Genomic DNA, 24,552 nt, shown 5'->3' with positions numbered 1-24,552 from the left:
TCTCACTGGTTTATATATAACTTTATTTATCGCTTTACACACATACATACCGACATATGTATATAAGAATAAGTGCTTAAGAGAGAGGGTTAAGGAAATCCAAACAAAAACTTTTATGGGTGCCCAAGGCTCCTAGGCCTGACCACCAAAAAACTACACATATATGTACAAAGATGGGGGAGGGGAGGATCGGGGTGCCCCTCACATCATCACATCGCGACAGACAATCTTCGTCTTGGAGGAGGCACGCTGACCCCCGTACAGATCCGAGGATGCCGACGAGGAGTAATCGATGTGACTGCCGGCCTGTGACTGCTCCTGGCGGGCCAGGAAACTATCAGCTATGGCCCGATCCAGGCCCGTGTACTGAAAGTTGGGGGCTCCGTCAAGGACATCTGCCTCGGACTTGCGGCGCTGACGGCGATTGGCATCCGATTTGCCTGCCCGGCGGCGTCTGCGCTGACCATTCAGCTCGGCTGACTTGGTGCTCTTGTGGGTGCGGTAAGTGCCGCTGAGGCTGGCCGGGTGAGCGTAGATCACGGAACCAGGTCCAGGTCGCATGTAGGGCAGCGTCATACCTCTATAATGCGGCGGCAGTGCAGGCACTGGAAGGAGCAGCCCTGCTCCGGCGCCAGGTGGGGGTGGGGGCAGGCGTGTCGGTGGCGGCGGGGCCAGCTGAAATAAACAGGCAAGGGAAACAGTTAACCAGAGGCAGATTTTGAGTTATCGAAGCAGCAACTTACTCCACTTCCTGCGGCGGAGGGGATCAGCATTATAGGACGGGAGGGAGGCGTCAGCTTGCGCACCGAAGGTGGCGGCAGGCTGCCCATCTGCGTGGCATACATCCACATGGCCGCCAGCTTCTCGGTGTTAGCCTGCAAGGAGATATACATGAATAAGGATTCAAAACGGTCAAGAGAGACTGCTGCTGTTCTCACCTTTTCACTGCCATTTAGGGACATGGCCTTGATGTACTGATCCACCTTCTGTTGATCCAGGGCTATGCCCGAGGCCTTCGACTTAATGATGACGTCACGTAGCTCACTGTGCTCCGATCTGCAATTCAACATAAAATTAATTTAAATTTCTAAAGTCTGAATTGACTTTGACGTTGACGTCAAATTTTGACAGCGACAAAATTTGACATTATCGCTGTCAAAATTTTACGTTGTCGCCATTTTATTTCCACAAGGATGGACAGCAATATGCATATGTGGGCTTTTATATCTTAATCCTACAGATAAGGGGCATTCAAAATTAGACTGATCAAATATATCTCCAAAGGGAGACATACATATGTATGTTCAACTGGTTCATTGTTGTCTGCCCTGGTAAGTAACGATAGCGATAACAGTTTGAACATCTACATATGTACAACAAAAACTGTTTGCACGTGCATTATCATACATTTATTTGTTAATTAACGCTGTTGACATAAACATTTCTTAATTTTGTTAGTTAAAATATTGTATTTATCTAAATGCAACACCGTGTTTACATCTCAAAATCTTGGTCATTCAGTTGCGTTATTTTCCGTACTGCCAGACAACGGTCACACTGTCGTGCTAATCGATTTATTTTTACTGGCAAACAGGAAAATAGCAAAATAACTCGGACTTGTCACCGATTATAAGAGCCGTTCCACTGCATGTAGGTTGTGTCGTGTAGCGGGACCCGCGTCCACTTCAGCCCCCCAACGCGCTGACACACTTATCTAATTCCCAGCTGTGTGAAAACCAGCAAAAACAACGCAAGCTCGCCACGTCAGTGGGAGTGAGCGAGAACGCAACTGAAACACAGGCCAGGGGCAGACAAGGAGGAGGAGTAGGAAAGGAGAGCCTGTAATCAGCAGAACACACAAAGGGAAGCCGCTTCCACCCGCCCACGTCCCCCTCTGTCCATCCACCGTCTGGGCAATCCCCCATCATGTTCAGCAACTTCAAAGAGCGCTTTATGACGGCACTGGCGCCCGATCTTCCCCCGCTGCCTAGCAACGACCGCAGCGACCACCACCATCGGCGGTTCGGGGGCCAGCAGATGCCGGACAAGTTCCCGTACGCCCGGCCCCCGTTCCTGCAGTTGCTCACCGCGGACGAACTGCGCGCATCGGCGGACCACAATGTGCGGCCCATTATCGTGCCGAGGGACATCAATCTGCTGCCGTGGGGCACTGGCTACGCCGAGTGCGTCAACTCGGGTAAGTCCGAGTGGAACGAGGACCAGAGCGCCTTCTGCCGGTGAGTCACGAGCATCGAAAGACTCGAAAGTGTGTGAGTCATTGACCTAAATCCCATTGCTTCCATTGATCCCATTTGCAGGCAGGTGCTGTCCGATCCGGAACACAAGCATCCCGATTTACCATACACGTACTTTGGCATCTTCGATGGCCATGCCGGGTATGGGGCCGCCCTGGCTGCCTCCCATCAATTCCACCACATTCTGCACGAGACGCTGGTGGACTGCATCGAGTTGCTGCTGCCCCGGGACACGGATACCGGCGAGAACGGGCGGCTCAATCCGACATTCCCGCACCCCATTTACTTTCAGCGGCGCGTGTCCAAGGACGAGCTGATCATCGGCGCCTTGGAGAGCGCCTTCTTCAGCATGGATTCACTGATAGCCCAGGACAGCAATCGGTACCGCGATGCGGGTGGATGCACCGCCTGCGTTTCGCTCTTTATCGACGGAAAGATGTACGTGGCCAATGCTGGTGACAGCCGGGCCGTGCTCTGCCAGCGCCGGGCCAATCAGCCGACCGAGCCGAAGGACAGTTCTGTGATCGAGCCGGATCCGCTGGAGGCGAGCTGCTATCCAGTGCCCTTCTCGGCGGACCACACGCCGGAGACGGAGCGCGAGCGGCTGCTCAATGTGGCTAGGCTGAAGCCGCACCTGATGGCCAATCATTATGTGGCCATGGAGTACGCGAAGCGGCCGCACATCAAGGACATGGGGCAGCGCATCCTCTGCCGCCAGGGCACCATGAAAGGCTGGACCTACAAGACGCTCACTCGCGACGATCTCCGCATGCCCGTGGTCAACGGGGAGGGAAAGAGGAGCCGGCTCCTGGGTACGCTGGGCGTCTCCCGCGGCTTTGGAGACCACGAGCTGCTGGCCATCAACACGGGCATCCAGATCAAGCCATTCCTCACCCCCCATCCAGATGTGCGTCAGCGCGATCTCACCCAAGTGGTCAGCATCCCGGACGAGCACAATCAAGACGGCGACTACGGTGTGCTCGTGATGGCCACCGACGGCCTCTGGGACGTGTCCGAGAACGAGGCCGTCTCCCGCACCGTCTTCCAAACGCTCTCCAAGTACCCGACCGAGAAGCATCGCTACACCATGGTCGCCCAGGAGCTGGTGGCCCGTGCCCGCGGCAAGATAAATGACTCCGGCCATTGGCGGCTCGCAGACAGCAAGGCGGCAGCCACCGTCGACGATATCTCGGTGATTGTCATCCCCGTCTATCAGTATTACAAGGAGCACATTGAATGGACGCAGAACTACACGCGCGACCTAGAGAAGCGGCGTCGCAGAGCCCAAGCCAACATGGCCCAAGAGGCCCAGGAAGGCAATTTGCTTAATGGGGTCATTGCTGAGGAAGCCCACGTCGAGGAGGAGGAGGAGGACGGCGAAGTGGTGGTCCTCGAGGCCAAGGCCCAGATACAGTCAGAGCCGTTGCAGCTACCGCATGCAGAGGCTGAGGAAGTTCTGGTGGTCGAGATAACTACATCGCCTGAACAATCAGAGTCCCGGGAGAGCGCAGCCTCCACGGGCACGGCCACAGCTACGGCGGGTGAGCTATTAACCCAGATCTCAGTCCCTTTGAACCCTTTCTCACAATAGTGCCTGTGACTTTCTCTCTGCAGATGAAGAAGCTTCTGTCACGGCACCCGCCTCGCAGAGGGACAGCGCCACAGTAGCGCAACAGCAGCAGCAACGCAGTCGCAAAGGCAACAAGGGCAAGCATTAAAGCGAATGCACCAGGATATATATATATATATATATTATGCGTCATACATATATACACACACACACACACACAGCAATATTCAAATGGAGACGATATGGAAACAGCGACAGATGCAGTGGCAGTGGCTGTGGCAGCCGGCAGCGGCAGTTGGGAGATACGTCTACTACTAGTATATTTTTTTACACTCCATAAAAAGGCATATTCAGAACATTCAAGTTTATACATAATTTGCTTATGTACAAGATCGGACAGGAGAGCGGATAACTTCGTTGCAGTGTACAATAATTTTCTGTAACTAAATGTGTTTGTGTCTGTCAAAAAACACCTACATAGAACGGTGGAAATTAATTCAATTCAATTAAATCAAAAGTCAATGAATCCAATTGAAAGCAAAAGCAAAAAACAAACCAGAAATTAGTTAGTATTATAAGCTGCGTAATAACAATAATATAAATATATATATAAAAAAAAACCACGATAAATTCAAAAAAAGATAAAGCTATTTTGAAACAGCAAATCAATGTGCGAAGGGGTTTTGGGGACAAAAGGGAAAGATAATTCCTGAGAAAATAGTAGATGCGAATGTTCCGTGCCCGGAAACCTTGGCAAGATGCTGGGGCTTGCATTTCACTTTGCTTTATTTTATGATTAAATAAATAAATGTTCAAGAAACCAGAGATTAGCCAAGACAAACAATCCACTGGATCTTATGTAGCATGTATGCATCAGTCAACCCCTTATCTTAATTGATAAGAAAACACCAGCGATAAGATGTTCAACACACATACATATGTACAGCTAGTACATACATATGTACATATGTGACATGGCTATTAAATTCCCAATCATAGTAGATACTCGAATTAATGGGCGCTTGCACCAGCACCAGCACCAGAACCAGCACTGATGGATGGCTTACGATATATGTATGTATGTATGATGCGTTGCACTGCTTTTAGCTTATATCGACTTGATGATCATCGGCACTATCGCATGTCATCCATCACTGAGCGTTGAGCAAGTTGTGCTCTTTCATTCCTTATAATATCAAAAACAGGGAACAGATCCTTTAGTGCCAGATCAAAACAATTCAGAACTTTGAATTTTTATTGGTTTTCGCTTGTTTTCAAATCTTTTTTTTGTGAATTTTTTTTCTTGTTTTTGTGTTTATGAATCAACTTTACAATAATTTAGAATCGTTCGATTTCGATTTCGATTACAATAAAACGTTTTTGCTCACTTTATAGTTGTCAATAATTTCTTTGGGTTTTGTTTTCATATATATATATATATACATATATATATAAATAGTACAGTACAGTACATGTATGTAGTTCTGGAAGCTGTAAAAATCTACTAAGAAAATATATGTATGTATGTAGCATCCATATATATAAACATATACATGTATAGTATGTACTTGTGCATGCATATGTACTATGTTTGTAAGTATTTTGGGTGCATGGCTTTAGTAGTAGAAGTTCCGTCGATGTCCAGGTCGAGAGGGTTCAAGGGTTCAGTGGAGTTATTGGTGGAGTCTAGGATGTATAAACATGTGTGTGGCTTCTCTGAGAGCAACGAGAGTCCACTGGGACAACACATATGTACCTATGTACCTTTCATTCTGGATCTCTCTGTCTCTGTGTCTATCTCTATCTCTGTCTCTTTCATTGTTTACTGTCCCTGTCTAATTTGTGTGTGCACAGCATTTTATAACAAACCGTTAGTAATTTATGATTCTCATTATCATCATCATCATCATCATCGAAATCTTTATTTCCAGCATCCCATCATATCTTCCTGTTTCAGCATCCATCAGCATTATAGCTATATCTCTAGTCCGACTTTTATCTTCCGCTTATCCAGTCTACCTACCCAGTACTCCCTATAGCTCCATACATATGTGTGTACTATATATATCTGGATGTTCCTCCGTCTCGTCCTAGTTCCTGTATACCCCCTACTTCAGCTAGCTAATGTCCGTCCTACCATCCTACCTATTCCCCTCTTATGGAGGGACACTGATGCTACCCATGGATGGCCTTTGCTCTAAAAATTTGTCAACTTTAACTAATATTTTCTATGGTGGTGTATATGCAATTATTGTTTTTTGTTAGCAGTAAGTTCAGTGGTGGCACAGCGCATAAAATTTCATTAAAACATGCACACATATACATAGCTAAAGTAAGCCCAAGTCCTGGAATCGGATAAGAATTCGACCGCATTAGGTCTTTATACACAATTTGTTGTTGTCTTGGAAAACAAGTACTATATGTACTATACTATAAACTATAACAATAGATACTAGATATATGCGTGTATATTTCTTGTGTATCCATTCTGCTGGATACGATACGATACTTGAGTGGAAACAGATGGTATGCATGTAACATATGTACAGTTCCCTCTGCTGGGACTTGGTTCTTCCTCTAATCTCAACCAGATCTAGGAAGATCATTCCTCAGCATCGTTCGCTTGTACGTTGTACGTTGTACGTTGTGCGTTGCAGGCGTTGCAGGATACCAAAATCGCAGGAAGACGACAATAACCATTGACTACAGAGACTGCAGTGCGTTTCAGAAATGCAACGCATTCGGAAAGGATTTGATTTGAGTTCAATCTGAGGAGTGCACGTTCGTAGCCTATATGGCTATATATGTATGTATATAGGTACCGCAATCGAACGACAAACAGACAGCTGTACTCGCACGAGTACATATCATTTATATATATGTAATGAATAATGGAATCAGCTATGCTACCAATGGGTCCAGACCCCGTCAAGTGATCAAGTTTAATTCAGCTAGCGTATGGCGTATTCTGATCTTGAATAATGCATGCCAATCACAATCATAGTTATCATTCACTTACGCAATGGATTCTAGCCTAGATTCAGCCTAGCATTATGTATGTATGTATGTACATTCAGCAAACACAAAAAAGATTCTGTCCTCCAGCTGAAACATATCGATTAGCTGTATATGTATATCGATTCTGATCAAAGTCAGCAGTGTCAAGTGTCAAGTGGAAGTAGGACCCATAAATATTGGCTCCACACGAACTCGAGTACTTATTGAATAGATTCAGCCAGCCAGGACCACCCTGGCTGCTCCCTCGCCGCGTTGCGTTCTCACAGAGTCAGCTAAGATTGTCAGACCGTCTTAACTGAGGGGAGCCTCCTGCTCTCCCCCTAGCTAACTGATCTGCATATGTACGTTAATAATAAATAAATATTGTAGCCACCGAGTCTGAATATAGTTCTGAGCTGACCCACTGAAACGCACGCACTCTGTATGTGGTTCGGCTTTATATAGTAGACAGGTAGGTATGTATATTGTATGTGCATATACGGTATATGGTATGTATAATCTCGCTTGTATAGCATGTTGTACCGTATATGTTGTAGTTTTTTGTAGGTCTTTGTGCGAAATTGACATTCCAAGTAGAATTATTTTGAGGCAACGGCAACACATTTGCTTGTGCTGCTCTTTTTGTGAAGGCTTGTTTGGCTTTACAACGATTTGTACCGCATATGTAATGTTTTTGCTTTTGTTGTTGTTGATTTGCAAGACTTTGTTGCACAATTTGTTAGTTATTAATATTAAGAATAATATGTAGAAAAAGGTTTGGGGGTGTCCAGCCTTTTCTTTTGCGTTTCACAAATGTTTCTCGTGATTAATTTTTTGTTTCGTTTTAATTAATTATTTAAACAACAATAACACGGTGATGTTGGAAAATTTAGCTACGATTAATTTAGTTAAAAATATTTCTGCATTTCTTAGGCTTCTGTGTGTGTGTGTGTGTGTGTGTGCGGGCTGGTGGGTGGATGCGGGTGTGTGGAAATGTGTTTGGGGAAGGAAGAAGGGAGGCAGCAGTGCTACAGTCAGGCAGGGGCTAGGCCTATAGATCCGATCCCCACCACACCACGCACAGCACACACTCACCCGCAGGCGTACATTTCGATTTACAGGGATTCGTAATATAAATAGCTTTATATATATACAAATATATATATATATAGTGGTATATGGATGTACTTTAAGAAGCCGTTGGCACAGCAGTTGACACCTTCTTCCGACTTTTCCGTTCCGTTCCGTTCCTTTCCTTTCTTTGCTTTAGTTTTTATATATTAAATAAATAATTAACACTTTTAGTCAAATACTTTCGAGTTTCTGTCTGATCCGCCCGCCTGTCCAGACCCCAATCTAGACCAGCCGCAGCTTGGCACTGCGACAACGCTGACGGGGATTTATAGCATGTCCTCGGGCATGGCCATGCCCATGCCCAGGCCCATGCCCATTCCCATTCCCATTTCCATTTCCATTCTCGTTCCCATTCCTGTTGAGGTGGCGACGACGCCACTTGTCCAGGCGACGGGGAAATGCACAGAAATGGATCAAAATACTATAGATGGTGGAGACTAATCGAATTAGCTGCCTCTTGGCCTGGCGTCGTGGGCACCATAGTGCGGCCCAGGATTAGGAATGAAGATTGGCCCGGTCCTTGGCCCGCCTTTTGGCCAGCATCGACAGCTCCACGGGTCCCACGTTGGCCGCCTGCGGAATGGCAATCGCCCGGAATGTGGCGTCCACCGCACCGCGCAGGGCCATCGAGATGTGGTTCTGCTGCTGTTGCTGCGCCCCCAGCGACAGTTGTGGCAGCGCCGAGGTGTACTCCGTCAGCTCAACGCTCCCGGCAAACTGATCCCGCACCCAGCTGTGCTCAAGGATCTGCGCCACAGTCGGCCGGTTTTCGGGCACTATGTGGAGCATCTGGCGGAGAAGCTCCTTTACCGGAGCACTGATCAGCGCCCAGCGGCTGCTGCTGAAGTCGATGTGGCCGGAGCCGATCCTCTTGAGGATCACCTCGGGCGAGTCGTTGGGCGTGCTGGCGAAGGGCGTTCGTCCTGAGAGCATGATGTAAAGCAGCACTCCCAGCGACCAGATGTCGCACGCCAGGTCGTAGCCCTGCCGCTTCAGCACCTCGGGGGCCACAAAGTTGGCCGTGTAGCACGGCGTCATCAGCAGACCGTTGTCCGCCCGCAGCTGCTTGGCGAAGCCTAAGAGGAAGAACAGATCAACAGTTTGGTCCATGCTTAGTCCGGCGACCATCCCTGAAGATGGCTCACTCACCTAGATCGCACAGCTTGAGCGTCTCCGGGGTCTGGCGCATGCTGGCGTAGATCATGTTCGAGGGCTTGAGGTCGCGATGGACGACCCCGTGCTCGTGGAGATAGGCCACCGCCGAGGCGATGGTCCGCAGCACGGCGCTGGCCTCGCTCTCGCACATCTGGCCCACGGCCAGGATGCGGTCGAGCAGCTCCCCGCCCTTAAGCAGCTCCATTACCAGATACGCGGAGCTCGCGTCCTCGTACACCGAGTAGAGCGTGACGATGTTCGGGTGGTTGCCGTACCGCAGCATGATCTCCACCTCCTCCCAGCAGTCGGCAGAGGTGGAGGCGGCAGAGGCGGCGGCCACCGCCGCCTTCTCGATGACCTTCACCGCGTAGTGCTTCTTCGAGGCGCGGTGCTCGCACAGGCGGCACACGGAGAAGGTGCCACGCCCCAGCTCCTGCAGCATATTGTACTCCGCATGGAAGTTGCCCGGCAGCACGCCCGGCAGACTGCGCGGCGCTGCTCCCGTGGTCATGGTGGTGGTCAGGGAGGAGGAGGAGTTGGCACTCGTCAGCGTTCCCACCGAACCCATCGCCGCGGCGGTGGCCGTGACGGTGTGCAGGGGACTGGCGCTGCTTGAACAGTTCTGGGAGGTAGGAGTTCCGTGAGCCTCCAGCAGCACGGGCGCCACGAAGCTGAATCCCCGGAAGATCTCGTGGGCCGAGGCCGATATGGGGCCGCCGGGGGAGTCGCGGGGAGACTTTGACGTGTACTCCACATCGAAGTAGAAGGCGTCATCCCGGCTGACGGCGGGAATGAACGGCGGGCGCACCTGCTTCCTCTCCAGCCGCACCCAATCGATTGTCGCAAAGAAGCAATGTGCCTTGATGTCCAGGATGCCCTGTGAGCCGGCGCCCAGCCGGTTCTGGGGATTGCGCTTGAAGAGCGCCCGCAGCAGGGACTGCGCCTCCGGGGAGAGGTTCTCGGGCATGCCGAGTTTCGAGCGCAGGATCTGGTTCATGGTCTCCTGGCGCGTTTGGCCGTGGAAGGGCAGATTTCCCGTCAGCATCTCGTACATGAGGACGCCAAAGGACCACCAGTCGGCGGCAAAGTCGTGCCCCTTGCGGTTGACAATCTCCGGGGCCATGTACTCCACCGTGCCGCAGAAGCTGTACGTCTTCGAGCCGTCCAGGGGCTGCTTGGAGAGCCCGAAGTCTGTGAGGGCAATGTGGCCGTGCTCGTCCAGCAGGATGTTCTCGGGCTTGAGGTCGCGGTAGATGATGCCCAGCGTGTGCAGGTGGTTCATGGCCAGGGCCAGCTCGGCCAGATAGAACTTGACGTCCTCCTCAGTGAACATAACCTCCTTGGATAGCCGCGTGAAGAGGTCGCCGCCGCGCAGAAAGTCCAGGATCAGGTAGAGCTTTCCGGGCGTCTGGAAGGCGTAGTGCAGACGCACGATGAAGGCGTGCCCCACATCGGCTAGGATCTTGCGCTCGTTGGTGCTGCGCACGCGATCCTTGACCTTCAGCGTGGCCTTCTTCAGCACCTTCATCGCGTACAGGGTGCCCGCATCCTTGCCAATTATCTTGCGCACGAGGAACACCTTACCGAAGCTACCCTCGCCCAGCACGCGCAGCAGCTCGAACTGCGAGGGATCCGCCTTGTCGTGCCCCTCCTTAACCACCTCGCGCAGCTCGAACTCGTTCTCGCACTCCCCGCCGCTACCCGATGCCCCTCCATACGAGTGCTCCGAGTCGCTTAGTTCCATTTGCTCCGGCGGGGGGCATAGCGTTCGATCCGCATGCGAAGAGTCCTCTGCTGCTTTCCCTGTCTCCGTCTCTGTCTCTCTCGTGGCAGAGGCTTCCTGTCTTCCTAGTCCTCCTCTAGCTTCGTTTGCTGCAGCTCCTCCTCCGCCTCCGCCTCCTTTTGCTCCTGGCGTTGGGGTTGTGGGTGAGATGTGGTGCTGCTCGAGGGCCGCTTGGAGCGCCGACTGCTGCACCTGTTGCAGCTGTTGGCGTCTCTGCGATGACGTCACCGTCATCACGGGCCCGCTCTCCTCGTCGGTGGGCGTGTGCTCCATGGGAGTAACCGCCAGACTGCTGCACCCGGAGGAGGTAATCTGCATGCGCTGGCGCAGCTGCAGCCCCATCCCTGCGACGCCACCGCTGCCATTGCCGCTGGGGCTGGCAGCCTGTGACGCCTGTGCATTGTCCAGTGGGGGTGCTGCTACTGCTACATTGTTATTGGGCTGCTGCTGCTGCTGCAACTGCTGCTGCTGCTGTCGAATATCCTTGTTGGAGTCAGCCAGTGGCATGACTGTCGCTGACGCTGCCCTACTGGCTTTCAATTCTGCAGACACGTTCGCTGGCGTCTTGGGGCCTTTTTCTCCGACTTTCGCTTTTTCCTTTTGGCCGACAGAAATACTATATATGAATGTATTTTCTTTCTTGTATCGTTCAAGTGTTTTTTTTTTGCCTAAAGTTTTTTTTTGTATTTTATTACTTCCGTTGCGTTTGCGGCGACGACAGCGACGACTTTTCAAGTGGGAGCAGCATTAGGCGGACACTCACACAAACACACAGAGAGGGAAAGAGGGATAGATGGAGAAAACGGGTGGAAGAGAGAGAGAGAGAGAGAGAGAGAGAGAGGTGGAGGTGGAGGTGGAGGTGGAGGAAGCGTAGGCGCGAGCTCTGCCCACTGCTCGCGTCTCTGCTGACTGCTCTGCTGGTGCTGTTGCTTTTTTTTTTGCTTTTCTCCACGCAATTTAACTGGAAATATTCTTAGTTTTGTTGCTTTTTCTTGGCGCTTGTTGTTTGCTCTTTCATGTGGCTGCTGTTGTGGTGTTTTTCGTTTCAGTGCGGGTTCTTATCACTATTATTTACACATTAAGCGATTTATCTAATATTTTTCCTATACAACTATGCTTTAGCGATGAGCGATGAACGATAGTCACATACCTGTTACTTGTCACGATTATTTTTCCGTTGCCAGTCACGAGTTTGGGGCCTTTCTTCGTATGAAATAAATTCATGGCTTACTTGTTGCATATATCTAGATATACCCAGATATAAACTATTTTCACGCAAGACAATAGTTGCAAGCATGAAATATTTTAACTTTCACTTTCACTTTACTGTTACCGTTCCAGTCACAGCTGCCCATCCCTATGGCAATCGCTCACTAGCGCCCTCTATAGCTGGACGCGCGCTGGCAGCCGCCGATAAGTGAAGCTATCGATTTCTTGCCGCGCAAATTCAAATTCAAATCTTAGTGCAGAAAAAAACTCTACTTACTTGGTGCAAATCTGCAGCGCACAGCGATAGACTGACACAATGCTGACCACAAAGTGCAAAAACAAGGTGAATATCAAGCCACAGGCAGCGGAAACTTCACTGTTGGCACTCATCAGGTCAAACTGTGGGGTAAATAATGGAGTTACATTCACTTTTGTGCAACATGCAATGAATTGGGACTGCCGCACTCACCTGCTCCCCCTTCTGCTCGGCCATGCGGTTGAGGTCACGCGAAAGGCCCACGCCTGAAATGGCCAGCGCCAGCGTGCTGCTGGCAATGCAGACCAGGCTAAGGGCCAGGAAGGCCGTTTGCGTCTTGCGCATGCTGACCACGCCCAGGGATCCGGTGACGGCCGCGATCAGGCCCGTCCAGACGCCGCAGCCAGCCATCGACAAGGCCGACTCGCGCACGATCAGCAGCGAGCCGAGCGCCACCAGAGAGATGGCCAAGACGAGCTGCAGCGTTCCGAGCACGATCTGGAGCGGGAACGCCGAGCAGCACTCGTTGCTGGCCCGTCGCTTGCGGCGCGCCTTCGCCGAGAGAGTGGAGCTGGCTCCATCTGCGCTGCCGCCATCGCTACCGGCGGAACCCCCCTTGTACTTGATGAACTCCGGGGGGCAGCGCTGCTTCTTGCTGATACGCGAGTCGATGGTGTTGTTGGCAGCGCTCTTCGCGTTCAGAGTCCCCGCCTGACCCGGATGGCGCGTAGCCATGGCCTCCTCCAGCTGTTGCTTAAACTCCTGGTGCGAGATGAGCTTTGGTTTGGTGGTCTCGTCCAGGGTCTGGCTGCTGGTCTTGCCCTTGGCCTTGGCCTCGTCCAGGTCCATAGCAGCGGCGAGCAGGGAGGCCGCCGTCAGCTTCAGTGGCGGTGGCTTCTGGTCGTAGACGGGACTCGAATAGATGTGACTCTGGGCATCCTGGCGTGCCTGCTCCTGCAGCTGCATCTCCTCCTCCTCGTGCTCCTGCTGCTGCTGTTCCTGTTGACGCTGGTCTCGCTGCAGGATCCCAATCTGTGAGTTGGTCAGGCTGCCGCCTGGGCCCATATTGGTGGTGTTGGTGCTCTGTTCGATGGTGCAGGTGGCCACCTGCAGCAGCTCCTCCCGGTTCAGGCTGCGGTCCACGATGGTGTCCATGCTGCCAGTGGTCGAGTCGTGCGAGTCTATGGTGCGGGCCGGCGAGGCCGAGTGACGGCCATTGAAATCACCTCCCAGCACTGCTGTTCCTGCTCCTGCTCCTCCGTTCATCTGGTGGCTGCTTGTCTCCGTCATATCTGGTGCAGTAATGTGCTCTCTAATGATGATGACGAGGATGTCACTGGTTCATTGACAAACTGCGGGGATGGGAAGAGGGGGGGAGAACAAAATGATGCGTTGATTTAAGTTGATTTCTCATATAACAGACGGTGCGGAATGGCTGGAATATTGGATCGGATCCACCGAGTGCAGGATTGGATTGTCTATTATAAGAGTAAAAGAGACTGGCGTAGGCGTGTCCATGCAACCGATAATACATTCGTTTTTGCAATAGTTGATACCGTTCCCCCGTTGGGACTTTATTGCTCTTCAAAACCCAGTAAGGTATTTATTATGCGACATATGGTAGCTGTTGTATGTACATACGATGTACTTTTTAATTCCGCTTTTGTCCATTCATGGCCCAAGACTAGCTTGCCCAGCGGCAATGCTGGCCAGAGCAGGTTCGTTGCCAAAGTCTTTTGTTTTTGGCTCGAACACTTTGGATAGGCGCTCGCTCACTGATCGGATCGAATCGGATCTGATGGATTGCTTGCCCCCCTGAGTGCTCCCTTTATTGATCTACAGTGAGCCACAAAATTGTCGCATGTTGCGGCACAAATCTGCCAAAAGTGGTTCTGGCAGCACCCTCCTTTCCCCTGGTTTTTGGGGTTGTCTGTGAGTGCTCCACTGCCTTGACATTTGCCCGCCGCTGGCTGGCTGTCATTGTTCTGAGCAGAGCGGACGGGACCGGATCGGACCGGACCGGTTCGCACTTGGCTGCCAATTAAGAAAAAGATACCCGAAACAGATACCCGAAATCGAAAGCCAAAACAAAACGAAACCAAACAGGCTCCAAGCACTGCCGCTCTTCTAGCCACTTGAGGTGGGGTCGTGTGGCTGGCGTTCGCTGCTTTCGCTGTTGCCTCGGACACGATACCGATACCGATTGGAGGCAAGTCATGGCGTCATGGCGTCATGGAGGCGTGGCATTTGAAATGGCAAATCGATAGTGGCAAGTGGCAGTAGTATATTGTATATTGTACCGACAATGCATATGTACATATATATATACATATGTATGTATGTATATCCATGTGCATATCTAGTAAATATTCACATTTTTCTATATTGTAGGCTTAGATAAGTACTTGGGCACAATTGGGCAATGAAGTTCGAAAACAATTAATAAATTAATTACACTGGGCCGCAAAATGAAGGAACTTTTTGTAGGAATTGTAGGCCTGGGCTGTGTAGATCTTATGATCATCGCTAGAACCAGCAATAGATTCCCAAAACCCTTCAGCGCCGCAAACTATGACCTTTCATGACTATACCTATACCTATACCTATACCTATACCTTTCTGACTATACCTATACCTATACCTGATTCTGTAAATTTGAAACATTTGAAAAGTTTATTTTTACTTCTATGATATGATACCCATTTTCCCTTCGCTCTTTCCTTCGCGTTTCCTTGCGACATTTCTTGGTGTAATCTTTCGAGATGTTTACCAGAGTATCCTTGAATGATAAGCCCCTCAAAAGGGCCTTCGCAGGGACATAATTCGTTTAATTCAACGAGGAGTATGAAACATTTAAAACCACTAGAAAGACCTTCCACTGAAACAGTCGCAAAATGTGCGCCAAGCAAGGAAAGTATTCGCAATAAAATATAATCAAATGCCATAAAATATGATAGATACATACGAGTATGTACATGCTATCTGTATATATGTATATATGTACATATGTACATACATATGTATGCATCTTCCATTGGGAATGCACTGCATCAAATGCCTCCGGTTGGTATTTGTTTGGTATTTGATGGCTCTGAAGCCTGCAAAACCGAACTGGGTCACAGACAATCGAGTGTTTTTTGCATAGACCAAAACCGAATGGAAATCATGCCAGATAGCCGCAAAGCCAGCTAGCCAGAAAGCCACAAAGCTTTTGCTGGTGTCTGTTTTTTTTGGGCCATTGCCGACTGAGGGCCAGCTCTGGAAAGTTGGTATTTAGTAGTTTTCTGTTTCTTTCTAGCTGCTGATACCCCGCACAAAGCTTTCCACTGTCCCATGTCCGGCTGCTCATTTGTGGCACTTTTCATTTTCATTTTCAGTTACATTTTCATTTTCATTTTGAGTGCTGCTGTTGTCGGTTGTCGCCTTGACGGCAATTAGGCATAATTGGCCAAACACACAGAGGCAGGCACACAGGTGGCCACAGACACAGACACAGACACAGCCACAGCCACAACCACAGACACTCGAGCACTTGAGCACTCGCTCTTCAATTAGCATAGGAAAATCGGTTGGCCGGTGCGAAGACTGTGACTGCCGCCGATTTAGGGATCAGCCTCCAGTCTCCAGTCTCCAGTTTCCAGTTTCCAGTCCCTCTGTCTGCCAAGCGCCTAGCCCACAAAACCTCAACAACAAGCGCGAAAACATCGAGTTGGTCCATAGACCCCAGGCCTCGTCTCGTACTTCGAGAGAGAATTCAAGAAAGGGAAATTCTGAATCGGATCCTTGCCGCTACTTTCCATGCTCCATGCCACTTTCCATTCATCGTACAGTTCGACTGCAAGACAAGGTTTAGGGATGTACAAATTTCGTTTTGTGTAACACCTAGAAGGTAGCGTTATTTCTTGATCAGCATCGTCCTTTGAGCGCCTAGATCTCAGAGCCTATAAGCTTGCAAGTCTGGGGCACCCACCATTTAAAAGATATGAGAAAACCAATGCCCGTATCTACCAGATTGCCGAACTGTACAATCAGAATGAACAAATCAATTTGCAGTGGCTACGCTACCCCTTCCACGCGCTTTCTCTCTCGCTCTCTCAACCACTCTTCCTCGTGCAGTGTGCGCCCTCTGGCGACGGAGAGCGAGCTCTGTTGTTGTGCTATCGGCGGATGCTATTGTGAGAAGAGAGAGACAGATGTAGCGGTGGTTCCTCTCTTCCTATTTATGTTGTTCCCATCTCCTGTGACAAGGGAGGAAGCCTGCCGTGAACCTTCTACATGAGGTATTCCAAAGTGTGGCTGCTCTGTAGTGCCTTCCTTCCTTTCTCAAGGGAAAAGCCAAATATGAAAATGCATCCATCGAAAAGCAACGACAACAGCAACCGCGAGTGAGCGGAGATGAGGGCCATTGAGAGGGAAGCACAGGTGCGAGAATAGGGGGGAAGTTTGTACAGGTTTTACAGGGACTGGCCACCTTTCTCTCTCTCTCTCTGGCTGCCCAACCAGTGCGGATAAAACTGTGCTCCAACACTTTCACTTGGCTCCCTTGATTCGTGTTTTCGGGCCCCAATTGATTGACGAACCCGCCAACAGCTTTTGCCCAACTATTTTTTAATTTTTTAATTGACGCCTCACCATAGACATAGATATAGGATTTCCTCATACTATCATCGATTGGGTTGGGGTCTGGCTCTGTCTTTTCCAGCGGAACCGAAGCCCAGACCCAAACTAAAACTACACTTTTTCGAAATGTTTTACACTTGGTGTCGGTTGCCGGTGGCATGCGCCAACGAGGGATGTGGACGTGGACGTGTGGCATTGGGCATTGGGCAATCCCAGCAATTTGATTTGCTAATTATTTGCCGACTGCATTTGCGCTTGGGTTTAGGTTTGGGCACGCCCCCTTGCAATGTGGGCCCCCCATCACTTATCGGGAAATTTGTAAATTATTTATTTTGATCAAAGTTATGACAGCCATTCAGCCAAATAGGGAATGGATTGGTTTGGAGTGGAGTGGAGTGGAGTGGAATGTGTGTTGGCTTAAATTATGCATTGAGGCAGGCAGACAGTTTTGTGAGCCAGCTGCGACGACAGCCGCGCGCATTGGCTCTTTGGCAACTTAGTGTAATTTCTTGGGGCTCGAAACGGATTCAAATTGCACAACAGCAATAGTATGGTGGCCCATTTTCTTGGCTCCCAGTGGCCAGTGCTAGTGCTGGGCCAGAGCTAGGGCTGCGAAATCTAGGGAGAAAGGTTTCGAGCAGGACAGACGTGGCAGGATTCGTTCCATCTAGCATTGGAATCACATCGGCGAGACTCGAGTCCAGCATCAATTGTGCCTCATCACGCACAAGACATGCATTTTGCGTTTGCATTCTCGGGAATTTTCAATTGAATATTAGTGCGGAAAAATGTTAAGAAGATAATAAGCTCCAAATTCGCAGAACCTCGAAGTATATGTATGTAGGGCCACCAAAAAATATTCAAGAAGAATAATTTAATACAAATAAAATACGAATACAAGTTAAAATAGGTATCGCATGATTCTTGTTTTAGAAAAACGTATTTTTCAAACTATCTGTTTTCGGGTACTTTTCAACTATGATTTGACTTATAAAACACGTCTTTGAGTCTTTCCAAACATAAATTTAATTTATTTAAACTTTTCTAAGATACAATTAGACTAAAAATGAAATATAAAATCGACCAATATGCACTGGCAGCAAAGTTCCACTTATTATTCTAAAACTGACGCCCAGGGTGTTTATCGGTTGTAGAAGAATAGTTCCGGGAGGAGTGGGAGAGCAGGGACTTGCCCACCGCGGATCTATACCATAAAGATCCAATTGTGCGTTGAGCAAGGACGATCATACTGCGATGGTTAATCAAGTCTCTAAGGAGCTCAATAGGTAATCTGCGCCTAAGGCAAAGAGATACTACGTGTAGGATCAATAGATCAATGGAGATGTGTAGGGTAGAGGTCATGGATGGATATCTCGGGGCAAACAGTTCCACAACAAGGAATATGGAGGTCGGCAGCGCCCCCCGGTCGGTTGGGCGGGCGGAGGGCTGCGTTTTGCCTGCTGGTGTCACACGGGCCACTTGACGGTGCAGTAATTGCATCGCCTCATGAAAGATGCAGTCATTGCAGGTCAACGTCCATTGCCTACAAAAGCATTCCTCACGCAAGATTCGGACGCACGAGCGAATGAGCACAAAAGGAACGAGTGAGCGTCCTATCGAGTCCTATCGCATCACACAATGATTCGAGTAGCTCGAATGTCCTTCGGTTTTGCGCACTCCTCTTTTCCCACTCAATTAATGGTCTTAAGATTCATTTTCCAAATGGGACACACAGCGAATATACATAGATGAAATTGAGTGTAAGTAATTATCTGCCATTACCCACCTACCACCTACCTACTCCCCTTTTATAGAACTCTTGACAGACCCAATCGAGTTGCATAATGCGCCAGCAGCAATGCAGCTGCCACCAGCAACAAAAACAGAAACAGCAACAGCAACAGGTGGTCTCTCGTGGCTTGGCTCTTGTATTTCGGGGCAAACGGAGAAAAACAAATGTTTGTGGCATGTGAAAACTCCCACAACATTGACTGACTGTGTGACTAACCGCCTAACTGACTAACCGCCTAACTGACTAACTGACTAATTGACTGATTGACTGCCTGACTGCCTGCCTGCCTGACTCGGATGGCTATAGACGAGGAGCCCGGACAAAGACATGAGATCAGGGGCAGTGGCTGAAGATGTAGTTTCTTGGGATGATCATGTGCCAGTAGATAATGACGATGATGTTGCTTGACTGCCAGTGTTTCCTGCTGCCCACGCAATAGTCGGTGTTGTTTCTGTTGTTTCTGTTGTTTCTGCTGTTCCTGATATTATATGATTAGATGTGATGCATGTTGACGTCGTCGTCTGAAGCTCAGGTAATTAAAGCCCCGCTTGCCGTGACAGACGAAGCAAATTATATTATCAAAAGAGCACGTGCAACAGCAACAAATAACTGTGAAATGTGACACTGCAACAACTTGCAACACTTGAGTTGCTATTGTATAGCGGCTAATGTTGCATCATCCTCATCACCATCATCATCACCATCACCATCATCATCATCATGGGCCGGCAAGCAGCAAGCAGCAGGCAGCGCCATCAACACACACTCTTCAGAACCAACCAAAGGGAAATACCCCCAGGGAGGGGGTATCCCCCTCGACCCGCCAGGAATGCCAGGGGTGTGACCAATTCACTTGACAACTGTTAGAGTAAATTGCGCTCCATTTGCCAATAGGAGCAAGAACACCGGCAACCAGCAACCAACGAAAAGAACTGTTCGGCGTAGAACTGTCTATCTGTCTGTCTGTCCAGGGGTCTATGGGTCTATGGGGATATGGGGCTTGGGAATCAACAAGTTCCACAGAGGAACTGTTTGGGCTAGTTCGGTGCCTAGGCCCCAAAAGACTGTGGTATATATATATATATACTATGGTGTATAGTAGCCATTATTCGATTTACAGATTCCCTATCCTTCCCTCGTTTTGCGTAACACTTTTTGATCTATGAGGTATCACTCGGTCGGGTTCACGTTCTCGTCCACCTGCTCTCTCTCGGGCTCTTTAAAGTCGGTCTTTAAAGGGGAGGTCTTGTCGGGGCGCCCCGACCTGGGTTGAAGCTAATTTTATGCAGGCATTTGAACAGACAAATGAATTGGAATGAGAATGGTTATTGTACGGTCATGGGCCTGGGGGCTGGCGGCGGGGGTCGGCTCTGATGATGATGGTGGCAGGCTGAAGTCAAAGCCAGACGGGGGCCAACACACATGCACTTGCATTTGGAATGCATTTGGAATGCAGTCAAAGGTTGAAATGTCAAAGTCTGTTTCGTAGTTTGGACTCGAATGTACAAATGTGCATACGTACATAAGTATGTATGTATGTATGTGTGTATGTATCTCCCACGACCGCAGACACGTCTCCCTCCGGCCCAGTGACAGTTTTGCATTGTCTGCCTTGTGCGGGGATCGTTTTCTTTTCTTCTCATGCTTCGGTGTTGGCCAACAATGGGTTAAGAGCAGCTTCCAAAAATGTGACCAGCCGCCTGCAATAGATTCGGCTTTGGTTCGCTTTTTCCCCTCGATTTTTGTTTGCTTTGCTTCGCTGTGGAATTTAGTATCTGGCTGTTAATTTTTGGCCCCGCCCCCGTCGCCCCCGTCACCCCCGTCGCCCATGGCATTTTGTGTTTATTTTTGGGATTTCTTGGGCCGGCAGGCAATGGCTCTGGCAATGACAATCTGTGCTGTGCTGTGTTGTGTTGTGCTGTGGACCTCGACGCTCGTGTGGCGACGGCTGCTATTATTATTTTTGTTGATTAAAACGGCAGCGAAAAATATTCCACAGATCATCAGATCTTCCACAGCTTTTCTTCTAATTTCGGCGTAGCCTCGTGGACGGGCTCAGCTTTCAGCGATAATTAATTGAAAATTCCATGGGCCAATCATTTGGTCATTTCGATTGACAGTCCAAACCGGATCCATGTGGTCCAGCGTCCATGGCGGGCCTCCCCAAGTGATCCAAGGGCATGTGCCTCCCATCGCCCATTAAGTCAGGGCAGATCATGATCATGGCGCAATATCGGCTAAGGAGGGAGTCGAGCTCCACGACCACTGCGGATCAATGATCCTTTAAAGACTTTGAAGCTTTGATCTCAAATTTAAATCGTGCAAACACGATCATAGGGAGAACGCTGAGCGAATTGAGTTGATCGTAAGCTGACCAGAGCTTTGGAGATCCACGATACCCGACTATCATCGAAATCGGATCGTTTACAGTAGCTTCAAGGAGTTCAAGTACCTACAGAAGGTCTCTTCTAAGAACAGATCATCTATCGTGGAGTGATATTCGACTGAAACTAAGGAGTGATCTCCCCATAGATTCGATCAAGTTTTCCAAGTTTGTGCACTTTTTTAGTCAGCTGAAGATCTGATTTGAAGATTAAGTTTCCTGTCAAATCATACGACCCGCTCCATATAATTATTGTACATATATGTATGTACGTAAGTACATCGCATAGGAGTAACCCCACTCGCTTAACATTCAGAGCCCCGTGCCCGCCCCGTGCCCGCCCCATGCCCGCCCCTCCCCGTCTGCCCAATCTGGTCGAACAACAATCATTGCACGCATTCGCACTCGCATTCGCATTGCCTCCCCTGACTCCCCTAACTCCCCTGGCCGTTCGGCAATCCGCGTTCCTCGATCTTTGTACGTACAATTAAGGCGGCAAGGTCGTCGCCGTCGCCGTCGCCGTCGCTGTTGTCGTTGAAATTAACATTTGAAATGACTTCATACCAAAATAATTGCACGCTGCCTAAGACAAACGAACGCAAAGAGAGCAGGCTCTGTGGCGATCGATGGAGTGCGGAGGGGAATGGATTGGATCGGAGTTGATTGGAGTGATTGGAGTACGGTGTGGTGTGGCTTGGCTCGGTGTGGGGACCTGGGGGAAGCGAAAGAGTGGCTTACGCACTTCGAAAACGAGTGCAACGCACGCGGCCTGCCGCTGCACCGCGGTGGTGGTGGCAGCAACTAACTGCTCGTAGTTGGCCGGCCAACAGCTAACCGGCCAGTTTATGCCTTGGCTTATGAAACGGCAGGCCACAAATCTCGGGCGCAATCAAAACGAAACCAATCCAAACAAAATCGGAAAACTGGAAGCCGAACCGTGGGATACCCTATTGATTCGATCCTACCGATTCCGAGCTCAAGGCGAGCCCACATCATTCGGAAACGTATCATTCATTCAGTAGTGCACATCAGCCTATGGACGGATGGACGGAAGGACGGAAGGATGGGGTTGCAAGGAGCAGTACACATGTAAATACATATGTACAGCCCTCTTTTGGTCAGGGTATTCGAAATTGATGCTGGCCCAAGCACTTGCCCAATTCCGAGGAAATGAAGTTTGGAGCCGGAGTTCGGCATATCATTAGATGGAACTGGCGTTGGCTGGGATTGGGATTGGGCTTGGGCTTGTTGCGGAGTGCTGCGGGGAAAGCGTCTACGTCTGCGTTTTGTTCCCCCTTTCACTTTCAATTAGCCAGTGGGCAGCAGTTTCTCACTTCGTGTGTGTGTGTGTGTGTGTACACATGTATTTGTGTATCTTTTTTGGCCTGCTTGCAATTTTCTTGTTTTCGTTTCGCATTGATTATTATTGTTTATAATATGCGCGCTCCAAGGAAAAACTTTCGCTGCATGCAACACATTTGGTGCGGCTGCGGCTGTGGCTGTAGCTGCGGCTGCACTTCCTGCAATTATCGCATAAATACGAGTACTCGTAGTATTGTAGTACGCGTGTGCGTGTGCCCCCCGTCGTGTGGAGCTGACTCGGACTTATGCAACCCGTCGAGGGAATCAAACATCCAAAAATGTATGCAACTCAATTATGCAAAATGTGTCTGCAAATTCCAATCGAAAATGGGCGTCAAATGGGGCTGAGGAAACCGCAGTGCCTGCAAATGAAGAAAACCTCCAAAGCGCAAATCAAGTATTTCCCAACAGCCGATTAGGGCTTACGAGCATGTGAGGTCTCGAATCTTGCAAAGGGGAGGATACAGAATGTGGTTCAGGTATAGCAGGGATAACGTGTTCAGAAACGATACATTCAGCTGGGGGCAATACCTATTGGCGAGTGAACGCCCATCCATGCGGATGGTGCAACATATCGATGTATACTATTTTGGCACTCCCTTGATTTCCCTTCGAAAACCCAGCTCTTGGGGCAGGGCATCGTTTCTGGCAGAACTGCGCGGCAGTGCTGACCAAATAGCTCATTGGGTGCTTCAGGTCTGAGGGCAAAGTCGTTAAAAAGTCCACAAAACTAAAAAACTAAAAGTACAAAACTTGTACTTGCAAATACTTTCCATTTTTGTCCATTTTCCTGCAAGCCAAGCGCCACAGAAATGTATCTACAATGTATCTAGGTATCTTTGTATCCATGTTTTGTGGGTAATTGTACGAGTATTTCTTGGCGGTTCAAATACAAATAGAAATAGAAACAATTGGCAAGATTTTTACAAAGCAAACTCTAAGATTTTCGTTGCTGTACGGCGGGTTTTGCTTGGCGCAAATTCGACTGGAATTGTGGGGTTGGGGCCTCCCGACGCCTTGGGGTTTTCTGCGGATGGATGGCGATGAGGGAGGGCAGGATCAATGGAGGAAGGCAGTGCCAGCTCTCGGCTTTTCTTAATCGTTTGATAACAGATATAAGTACATATGTATATGTTCTTTTTCAATACAGAATACCTGAAACGATGATTACATATGCAGGAGATTTGCAGTTGATTGATCATGGGATTGAATATTGTTAGTTTGCACCTGGATGAAGGTCCCAAATCAAGAATACAAGTATACAAAAATGTTGGATCATTTTAAGAGGCAGCGAAAAAGAGCCACAGAAAAATAAAATTCAATTGTGACTTTAAAGATTGGTAAATCGGCCATTTGAACAGTTCGGGAGGATTACAGGCAGTAAATGATCTAGATACATCGGCCCAGGGAGGATCAGGATGCAGGATTAGCACAGAAAGGGAGCAACAAACTCATCCACCGGCTAAGCACCGGAGGATTTGGGATTGGGGATTGGGGATGGGAAAGACTCTGCGCTGCACGTGCTTAACAGTGTCATTATTTTCTTTTTCAATTTATGACTATAGTTTTCCTCTCCTTTCGCACTCCTGCTCCACCACTGCCTCTCTTTCCTCTTATTTTTTGTAGCATCTTTTCAAAACTTACGCTAATTGAAGCGGCGTCTCTGGCCTTTGTTTTATGTTATTGTCTATTTATCAACGATTTTCTCCTGCGGTTGCTGCTTCTGCTGTGGATGCTGTTGATGCTGATGTTGCTATTGCTGTTGCTGGTGTTTGCCGGCAGCCTGCTGCGTGCAATTAACATTCAACAAATTCCATTTCACTCTAACGCACACACACAAAAAAAGAGTCGCACACTCACACACGTGCCACAGAAACACACACCTCACACAGGTGCACGATATTGGTGGATTGGATGCTGCGACGCGACGATCAATGAAAGCCGAATAGCGATACAGCAAACAACAAAAATTGTATTTCGGTGGGTAGCCGAAAAACCAGAGACGAAGACGAAACGAAACGAAACGATCCACATCC

At 49.2% G+C, this 24,552-nt stretch overlaps 3 protein-coding genes across 5 annotated transcripts; 1 reads left to right on the top strand and 2 right to left on the bottom strand.

Annotated features, from left to right (window-relative positions):
* Positions 1-5: 5 nt before the first annotated feature.
* On the bottom strand, positions 6-24,552 carry LOC6901882 (wiskott-Aldrich syndrome protein homolog). 3 transcript variants are annotated; one of them, XM_015185444.2, is made up of 6 exons: positions 24,161-24,552; positions 12,573-13,711; positions 12,381-12,502; positions 939-1,056; positions 744-875; positions 6-675 (listed from the first exon to the last, which is right to left on the bottom strand). In XM_015185444.2, the coding sequence occupies exons 2-6, from the start codon at positions 13,647-13,649 to the stop codon at positions 202-204; spliced, it is 1,923 nt and encodes a 640-aa protein (XP_015040930.2). In that variant the 5' UTR covers positions 13,650-13,711; positions 24,161-24,552; the 3' UTR covers positions 6-201. The 3 variants fall into 3 exon arrangements, with proteins under 3 accessions (XP_015040930.2, XP_033237586.1, XP_015040929.1); XM_033381695.1 differs by lacking the exons at positions 12,381-12,502; positions 12,573-13,711; positions 24,161-24,552 and adding an exon at positions 1,295-1,372; XM_015185443.2 differs by lacking the exons at positions 12,381-12,502; positions 12,573-13,711; positions 24,161-24,552 and adding an exon at positions 1,239-1,326.
* LOC4815455 (protein phosphatase 1H) lies at positions 1,655-4,380 on the top strand. The gene is made up of 3 exons (XM_033381696.1): positions 1,655-2,237; positions 2,319-3,796; positions 3,870-4,380. Exons 1-3 carry the CDS (start codon positions 1,927-1,929, stop codon positions 3,971-3,973), a joined length of 1,893 nt encoding a protein of 630 aa, XP_033237587.1. The 5' UTR covers positions 1,655-1,926; the 3' UTR covers positions 3,974-4,380.
* Positions 7,262-12,038, bottom strand: S6kII (Ribosomal protein S6 kinase II). Its single transcript, XM_001355248.4, has 2 exons — positions 9,106-12,038; positions 7,262-9,032 (listed from the first exon to the last, which is right to left on the bottom strand). The coding sequence occupies exons 1-2, from the start codon at positions 11,399-11,401 to the stop codon at positions 8,452-8,454; spliced, it is 2,877 nt and encodes a 958-aa protein (XP_001355284.4). The 5' UTR covers positions 11,402-12,038; the 3' UTR covers positions 7,262-8,451.

This window comes from Drosophila pseudoobscura, chromosome X (genome assembly GCF_009870125.1).
Source record: "Drosophila pseudoobscura strain MV-25-SWS-2005 chromosome X, UCI_Dpse_MV25, whole genome shotgun sequence".
NCBI classification, from domain to species: Eukaryota; Metazoa; Arthropoda; class Insecta; order Diptera; family Drosophilidae; genus Drosophila; species Drosophila pseudoobscura.
The sequence above is the reverse complement of the archived record's forward strand: the minus strand, read 5'-3'. Positions and strand labels throughout refer to the sequence as shown.

Excerpts from the sequence above, each read along its gene's own strand:
- LOC4815455 (XM_033381696.1), top strand. The coding sequence starts at position 1,927 with ATGTTCAGCAACTTCAAAGAGCGCTTTATGACGGCACTGGCGCCCGAT. Across the intron at positions 2,238-2,318 it reads GACCAGAGCGCCTTCTGCCG|GCAGGTGCTGTCCGATCCGG; the intron begins GTGAGTCACGAG and ends TCCCATTTGCAG. Across the intron at positions 3,797-3,869 it reads CACGGCCACAGCTACGGCGG|ATGAAGAAGCTTCTGTCACG; the intron begins GTGAGCTATTAA and ends TTCTCTCTGCAG.
- S6kII (XM_001355248.4), bottom strand. The coding sequence starts at position 11,401 with ATGCCACTGGCTGACTCCAACAAGGATATTCGACAGCAGCAGCAGCAG. Across the intron at positions 9,033-9,105 it reads GCTCAAGCTGTGCGATCTAG|GCTTCGCCAAGCAGCTGCGG; the intron begins GTGAGTGAGCCA and ends TCTTCCTCTTAG.
- LOC6901882 (XM_015185444.2), bottom strand. The coding sequence starts at position 13,649 with ATGACGGAGACAAGCAGCCACCAGATGAACGGAGGAGCAGGAGCAGGA. Across the intron at positions 12,503-12,572 it reads CCGAGCAGAAGGGGGAGCAG|TTTGACCTGATGAGTGCCAA; the intron begins GTGAGTGCGGCA and ends TTTACCCCACAG. Across the intron at positions 1,057-12,380 it reads GCGCTGCAGATTTGCACCAA|ATCGGAGCACAGTGAGCTAC; the intron begins GTAAGTAGAGTT and ends GTTGAATTGCAG.